The 8,214-nt window shown below is 42.8% G+C and overlaps 1 protein-coding gene across 1 annotated transcript; it reads right to left on the bottom strand.

Annotated features, from left to right (window-relative positions):
• Positions 1–1,217: 1,217 nt before the first annotated feature.
• LOC136538132 (UTP:RNA uridylyltransferase 1-like) lies at positions 1,218–7,688 on the bottom strand. Its single transcript, XM_066530113.1, has 6 exons — positions 6,333–7,688; positions 4,800–5,171; positions 4,277–4,500; positions 4,134–4,191; positions 1,929–2,125; positions 1,218–1,634 (listed from the first exon to the last, which is right to left on the bottom strand). The coding sequence occupies exons 1-6, from the start codon at positions 7,614–7,616 to the stop codon at positions 1,370–1,372; spliced, it is 2,400 nt and encodes a 799-aa protein (XP_066386210.1). The 5' UTR covers positions 7,617–7,688; the 3' UTR covers positions 1,218–1,369.
• Positions 7,689–8,214: the final 526 nt, after the last annotated feature.

Below are 8,214 nucleotides of genomic sequence, written 5' to 3'. Positions count from 1 at the left end.
GTCTGTCCTGACTGAGGGGACTGTTGTCCTCTCAGTCCTGGCAGGGTGAGTGGGGCGTGCCTGCCCCTATCAGGGTCAGCATACCCAATGTCGCTCGACCCCTCCTCGCCCCTTCTAGGGGTAGAGGCGGAGGAGAGGTCGTGTGGTGGCGCGTAGCGTGCAGTGGAAGGAGGAGGAAGAGGTCGTGACGGACCTTACGGCTTGGCGCTTGGCCCGAGGCCTTCGTAGCTTAGGCGAGCTACAATTGTTGGGCCTCTGCTATTTGGGCCATAGTGGGCTGCCCGGGCGGCCCACTAATCGCTGTCCTGAGATATTTGGGGTATCACAACCCCGACACTAACCATTTCAGGTTAAGTTCAAGAAGAACAGGGGACATACGATTCCTGAGAACATGGGAGCTGCATCAACTATATACCTTGATGATCTTTGGTGATAGAACACACTCAAAAGGAGACCCTAATATTACACACTTGACTTTTACACAAAAGTCTGAGTACGGGGAGGATGGTGAGAGCCTCGCTACACATTTCATCCATACCAAAGGCTATCCTGGTTAAAAATTGATGATGTTAGCTCTACCTTGCTAAAAAAAGAAAAAAAAGAAAAGCTAAAAAATATGATAAAAAAGAGAGAAGAAGAAAGAAAGCTTAAAAAAAGAAAGAAAAGTAAGAAAAAAATTATATGATATATATAAAAAAGAGGAAGTGAGAGAAGGAGCAGGCTAGCCCCATATGGCCACCATAAACATCAATGTGCCGCCTGACTCCACTCATTATTGCTTACAAGCTAGTTGTGTATACGGCCTAGCCTTGTTGCTAGCCTGAGTCGGTATGATGTGCCTTCCTCTGCTTCAGCCCGGAGGAATCAACGGCAACAATATATGAGCATGCAGCCGCTGCAACAACTTCATTCATATGCTTATTCGTTCACAAGAATAGCAAGCTAAATTAGATAGCCAACATCTGTTGATATATATGGTGCTCTGTACTCTTGTGTTTATAAATTAATAACATCATTTTTTAGAAGACAGAAGGAAGCATATAGAAGGTGGTGTTTCAAATATCAAGCTAAATTTCCGTTGGGTTGTGTATGATATTATACAGTGCTCTTGTTATGTATGGTGCTGCCTCTTGGCTTGTTAGTATAGAACATACCACAAATGATATTTAAGTTTGGGAACTGACTTGTGATCCCTGAGTTGGAAAACAAACACCGGTAACTGTAAACAATACCATTAACACATCCAACCAAGCAAATGCTGCAATCAGTGATCCCACGAACAAAACCCTCATGAGTAAATTCCATTTCCAATTACATTACCTGAGGACGAACCAAACGATATCATAGTTCAATTATGAACCTAACGCTATCACAGTTCAATTTCTGCACCATTCGCAGTTTCTTCTTGCAACAGGCTCGGCAATAGAGGGGGCACGTATGGCTCAAAGAGTGTTATGCTGGGGTTCGGATCAAACTGTAATATATTAGCTGCTCGCTCAAATTCCTCGCGGAGTATTTTGATGGTGAACTTGTCAACTACGCGACCAAGATCATGGGAGATCTCAAACGGATCTTCGATGCATATGAGATGCCTGTCATTTCCAACTCGTCTAGTCCAGTCCTTCCGTTCCTTACTGAAATTTGTGTCAAGAGGACAATGAAAAGTTATATCTTTTAACAACTTGGTGTCCACTACACAATAAAGAAAATTGAAAAAACTGTTTTGGTTGTATCATCATTTGTTTACAATTTACTAGGTGGGACTAATAACAATGGATACTATACCTACAGTGAAACAGCTACAAACATATTATACACGCACCATCTAACCATCATCATATTCGCATACGGACCAGGAGAAAGAAATGATCATCACATAAAGAGAGCCTTCTGAAAAGAATGATGCCTCAGCAAGGTATATGTCATACCTGATAATCCTTCCAGTACGAATTGATATGACATCTCTTGTGTAATCATGCTCATATGCCCAGTAATGGAAAAAGGCCCAGAGCAGCCTTGATATTGTATCTCCGTTGTGAGCACCATAATTATTTAGCTTCTCCACTTGGTCAAAGTAAGCACAGTTATTTTCGTCCACCTTGACATAATAAGTGGCCTCCATTTCCTGGCAATGCATGACACTGTCAGTTCAAAGTAAAAAGTAGTACAAAGGAACAGAGATGACCAACGAAAAATATTTACAAAGGTGAATTTTTCAAATGAAAGCATATGTTATCAAGATGTAATAAAAAACAATAAGCATGCATATTCTTCTACAATATTGCAGCTTCCGTTCACCTTTCTAAATTGAAACAAAAAAACCATCTGCCCTGTCACCTACCTATCTAGTTTTTTGTTTCAATTTAGAAAGGTGTCAACAAATATGAAACCATTTAATTTCCATCCCAACTCTGGTGACATGGGGAATGAAACCGTACACCATTATTTTTTTCCCCTTTTTGATGCAAGAAGAAAACACAGGGCTACATGCTGGATACAAAGTGCATATTGCAACTTGAAAGTTGAAACCAAAAGCATGATCCTTGTTAGCTACTAAACAAATCATTAGCCATGCAATAAACTAAAATTATCTAACATCATCAATGCTCTTGACACACTCATAAGGAAAAAAAATGTTGTGCTAAACTCCACCAATGACAAGCCTCAGATCCATGCAAGCACTAAATTAAGCAGGAATCCCACAGCATGCCAGCAATTGCTTTAGTTCCTTCCATCATGCATGTCTACCATGCACCAGCTCATCTACATTTGTTCCTCATTTGACTACAACCCACATTGCTGGTTAGGAATTTGGGCCATCCAGATAGGCAGCAGAACTGGGCAAGTGAGGGACATCAAAATGGGGCTCACACTGTTTTTAAAACATGCCGACCAAAATCAGCAGTAAGCCTGGATGGCACATCATCAAAAAACCATTGCAGAACAGTTAGGGGGCGTTTTGGAAGGTATTGAGACTTGGGGAATACAAACTAAATAGTTCCATCTCTTATAATTGCTATAGATGTGCTCATAATTGAGAGAACAAAAGTGGAATTCTTCTAAATTGGGTACTACAAATAATATGAAATAACATAAGATATTAAAAAAACAAATTTATTGGAAAAGCAATCAATGCAGAAGGATAGTAATACAGCAACAAAAATTTAGTGCATCCAAACAAAAAAAGATATTTTGCTGGATCATTTTTTAGCACTTTATGAAGGATGGGAAGATGATGGGCAGACCCAGTGCCGGAGGCTCCCACATGAGTGGGGTCTGGGGAAGGGAAAAACCAAGGCAAGCCTTCCCCCCGCAAATCTGCAGAGAGGCTGCTTCGAACCCACGACCTGGTGACTCAGTGAGACAGCTCTCACCACTGCACCAGGCTAGTAAAATTTAGTTAGGGTGAGAAGCTGATGATCTATTAAAATTTAGTTATGCGATGCAGGGGAAAGACTGCCCTCACGGATTGCACAAAGAAGCAGCTTCTATCTAGCGCATAGACCGAGAAACAACCCAAAGGCCGGCTGCCCTGAATGTGCCACTGAGTGCCCTGTATCTCGCTGAAAACATCTCAGGTGGTTACATGTATAACTCAGGACTACAGCCAACAAGGGTTCCTTTTTAACCCATGTTTAAATGTGCCCCCAGTAGTCAACTCAGGACCTATGGTGTTACTTGAGCCATGCTAACCAGTTAGATAGCAGGCCTGTTCACAACATATACAAAACAATAGCAAAAGGTGTTACTTGAGCCATGCTAACCAGTTAGATAGCAGGCCCGTTCACAACATATACAAAACAATAGCAAAAATGTATAAGGGGCGTACCCAGTGTCAGTGGCAAGCCTTACCCTCGCCTGTGCAATGCGAGGAGACCGCGACTCGAAGCCGGGACCTTCCGGTCACAGGCGGTAAGACTCTACCGCTTGCACCAGGCCCGCCCTTCAATAGCAAAAATGTATAATAAATACAAAACCTCCAGACATTTATTTCAGATCTAGCCTACCCATCTTGTTTGGGACTAAATTTTGTTGTTGTCATTATCTGTGTTACAATAATACACAGTTAGAACCTAAATACCAAGAATTCTTCACAGATGCAATGTACAAGAAATGCACTACAATCCAGAAACCTGTAGACATGGGAGTATTCTTCGCAGCTGTAGGAGGTGAATGCACATTATCACATAGCTGAAAGTCAAGAAAATAATAAAATTCAGACCATTGCCACGTAAAGATGAGAAATATTGGTAATAATGTGAAACAGATAACTTACGCATAACTAGAAAGTGTTCCTTGGTAAGTTTCATTTACACGTCGAATTTTAGCCCAATGCTTCACAATGAATGCCAACTGCCGTAACCTTCTATCTATTTGTGCATAATCTCGCAAAAGTTTTGTGTTAACAACTGCTAAAAGATTATTGACGCATATATCACAGGAAAGCCCTGTTTCCGGATCCATAAGCTTCACTATTGGAACCCTTGCTCGAGTTAATGGCTACAAAATTTCATTAGTTTGGGTCAAAAATTCAGTATACCATTTCAAATTCCTAACCTATATTGGATCCCAACACAATAGTACTACAATACAAAAATTTATATAGTAACAAAGAATTCTTGTGAGATTGTTCATTGTTGTAAGCAATAATTCATAAAGGTCTTGTAGAAACAAATCAGAAGGACTACAAAAGTATTACATGCTACATCAGCACATGGTTTAGCAAAATGTTGATGATATCATTCAACTCAAAACATCAGCTGGCATGTCACAACACAGGGAATGATACTTGGGCTCACCTGAATATTCTGGAGATTTCCAGCTTGGAGAATGTCTGCCAATTTCAATATAATATCAACCTTGCTCATTTCCTTGTCATCAATAGAGAGACAAAGATCAATATCACTATTTGAGAAACCGAAAGAATTGGCACATGATCCATAGAGGTATAGTTTTGAATTAGGCCATTCTGTGTTTATCAGTCTGCTCAAAGATGTTAACAACTGCTTCTGCTTTGCAATTTCCTCCGCAGAGGGCATCAAAGATTCAAAAATTGACAAGAAATTTGGTGTAAATCGATCTATGTCATATCGACATGGCCTGTTTCTCCTCTGGAATCTTATTCTCTGGCTTGATACATGATGCCCTCTAGAAAAGTCTGATCTGAAATCCTGCAACATAAAAAAAAGTATGGCTAAATCTTACATACCTTAATGTTGATCTCAAGATTAATAGATTACAAAATCAGCAGCTGAAGCATAACTGGCAACCGGTTGCTGGCAAGAGTCCTTGATAAAGCAACTGGGCTTTTTCCTAGTCTCCAAGGTGTGAGTGTGTTGTGTGTTGTTGTTTGGGGTTCTTTCCCCTTTTTATTCTTCTTAATATAATGATACACAGCTCTACTGCGTGTTCGAGGAAAAAATATAATGCAGCTCAGCAAATAGCTAAATGCAGTTTATGACACTAGCAAAAACTGCAAAAGTACACCACCTGTTCTTTTGTTCTACATATGGTGAATTAAGATGCAGCAAATTTGATCCAGCTTTAGTAACTTATAGATAGATGCAATTCAATCCATCTTAAGGAATGTTAAAGGGCAGAACTAGATAGAACCGGTCTAAGCTCAAAATTTTTTCGTTTGAGGATGAGTGCATATGTGTCCCTGGTTGTTCCAGCTAGAGATTCTGAAAAGCAGCTGGAAAGCTGGATTGAGAAAAGCTGAAGGTCCAAAAGCTTGGTATCTGATTGGCAACCACCATTTTAATTTATGGTCTCTTTCTCTCACCTCCCACTCTTCCTCAATGTACAGAGAAGGCAATCATGGCTGAACAACGACAGCCCCTAATCAGCTTTGAGTCTCAGCCTGATCCAAGCACAAAAATGGATCTCCCACAATCTCCAATCTTCCTCCCTATTTCCCCTTCCGTTCCTTGCATAGTTGCATGTACGAAAGATTTCTTCTCCCTTCCCACATATGTAGGCAGTTATGACTGGGGTCCATGACCCACATCTCCTTGCGGTCATGGCCTCAAAACAGGTTGCCCATGATGCCCTCTATTCCCCCCTATTTCCCATTCAGTTCCTTGCACATATGAGTAGAACAACCAAGCACTTGCTGTTGCCGTGGCCACAGTGCAGAGTAGAAAGCCCAAGGGAGAGGTGATAGGGAAAAGTAAACAAACAGGTAAGTTTGTAATGGCATGGTCAGTACAAAAATTTGGTGGAGAGTGGATTGTTGGACTCTGAAAATTGGGCAATCTAGATTGTGGCATCTAGAATTAAAATCTAGTTGTTCATTACAGACACGGGTTATAAAAAATAATCCAATTTACCTTACTCCTCGGGATAGTTTTTTCCAATACTACTCCCTTGGCATCACCATTGCCATCAATCACCAGATTTTGTGTCATCTGCTCAATTATAGCATCCTCCCTGTCATCACCATCATATTGTTCATCATGTCCAGCAAATCTAATCCTACTCTTTTCATATGACAATTCAAACTTACTTGCCTCCACTACCACCTTTTCATTAATTCCATGCTCCAAAACTACTTTCCCTATTCTGCCGCCTTCCAAACCACTTTCTTGATTCTCCATAATTTCCACTGGAACTGAACTGCCAGCAGGTACTGTCACATGGTGCAACTCCTTCACCAGTGCCTTACCAAATGTGTAATGGGCATTCGCATTTGGCACCTTCCGCGAAACATAGCCCTTGTCCTCCCTAAAACCCTGCCACCTCTGCTCCCTTTGTAGAGGATTGGTTAAGCAGGATTCATGCTGACCATGACCACTATGTGGTGCCCTGCCTTCCTGGACTGGAGGCATGTACTGATCTCCATGGAGCCTCCTGCCACCTAAGATAGGAAGTGTATGCTGCTCTCCAAGACGCATCCTGCCAAACTGTCCATTGGCATTGATCTCAGGCGGTGTCCGTGACAAAAGACGATCTTGCTGCTGTTCCCTGTACATCATTCCTACAGCCGCATCACACCCACCAGTAATTGGCATTGAAAGCTGCTCTCCGTGTCCGTGAGGCATTCTGCCAACCGCATCACGAACATCTGCAAGAACCGGAACGAAATCCATTGGACGAGGATTGTACTGCTCCCTACTCAATACCACACCAGATGCATTCCGCGCATCACGGGCAGTAGGTGGTGGATGCGACGGTTTGCCAAACCCTGGAGGCGGCGCCCCCGGCCGAGGCCGCTCCGCCCTGACGGCATCCCCGGATCCGAACCCTCTGCCGGCAAGAGCAGCCAAGGGTTCCCCTGGAGCGAATCGGGGATCCGGGAATTCGGGTTGCTGCTGTAAGTGCGTGGTGGAGGTGGAAGACCACCCGAAGTCTCCCCCTTGCGCCTGCGCCGATGCGGCGAAGAGCGGCCCCACGGCGGCGACGGCAGGGTCACTGAACAAGTGGTGCGCCCCCGGTGCGACGGGGGGCGGGGCGAGGAATTCCTCTCGCGGGTGTGCAGAGGGAGGGTTTTGGAGGAGGCGGAGAAGGAGACCGCCGTCGAAAGATGCCGGTGAGGTGTGTGTGGCGGTGGATTGCGAGGCTGACGCGTGGTGGCCGCCGCCGCCGCAACCGGAGGAAGAGGGGGCGTCGGCCATCGGCGATGACGAGGGTTTGGGCCGGCTGTCACGATATTTTCCCCGCTTTACCTTCTAGTTCTGGTTGGTGGGGAAGAATTAGAGTCACTTTGCTTAAAAAAAATAGAGCCGCTTAGGGCCGCTTTGGAATACAAATTTTTTTTCTATTTCTATATTTTTTATTATGTGAAAAATGAACTAATCTCTATAAAATTCTTATACGATTCATGTGTTGTAAAGGGAGCCTTAGGGCATCAATAGTGTACAAGGACGGCTCTAATAATAACCCGTGAATTAGCTCATAGCATATTATTTTGCCGGATGGAGTTTTTGTCCACGAACTCGCCAAGCCATCAAATTAAAGGTGTGTTTGGTTATATGGATATCTATGAATGGGACATAGATATACATGAATACAGGGTGTTTGGTTAGATGAACAAGCTGAACCCGGATATCCATAATACAGAATATTCTGGGTAGATGCTAGATATCGTGGCCCTCAAAAATCTGATGGATGAGGATATCACCATGTTGATTAGCATTTGTTTTGTGTGACAATTAAAGTAGTATAGTGTTAATTAACATATTTTATTTTTAATTAGTGATTTATAATAACAAG

Source organism: Miscanthus floridulus, chromosome 1 (assembly GCF_019320115.1).
Source record: "Miscanthus floridulus cultivar M001 chromosome 1, ASM1932011v1, whole genome shotgun sequence".
Lineage (NCBI taxonomy): Eukaryota > Viridiplantae > Streptophyta > Magnoliopsida > Poales > Poaceae > Miscanthus > Miscanthus floridulus.
Note: the sequence above shows the minus strand (reverse complement) of the source record. Positions and strands in the feature narration are given on the sequence as shown.

Excerpts from the sequence above, each read along its gene's own strand:
- LOC136538132 (XM_066530113.1), bottom strand. The coding sequence starts at position 7,616 with ATGGCCGACGCCCCCTCTTCCTCCGGTTGCGGCGGCGGCGGCCACCAC. Across the intron at positions 4,501-4,799 it reads GAAATCTCCAGAATATTCAG|CCATTAACTCGAGCAAGGGT; the intron begins GTGAGCCCAAGT and ends GAAATTTTGTAG. Across the intron at positions 4,192-4,276 it reads GGAACACTTTCTAGTTATGC|CTATGTGATAATGTGCATTC; the intron begins GTAAGTTATCTG and ends CTTGACTTTCAG.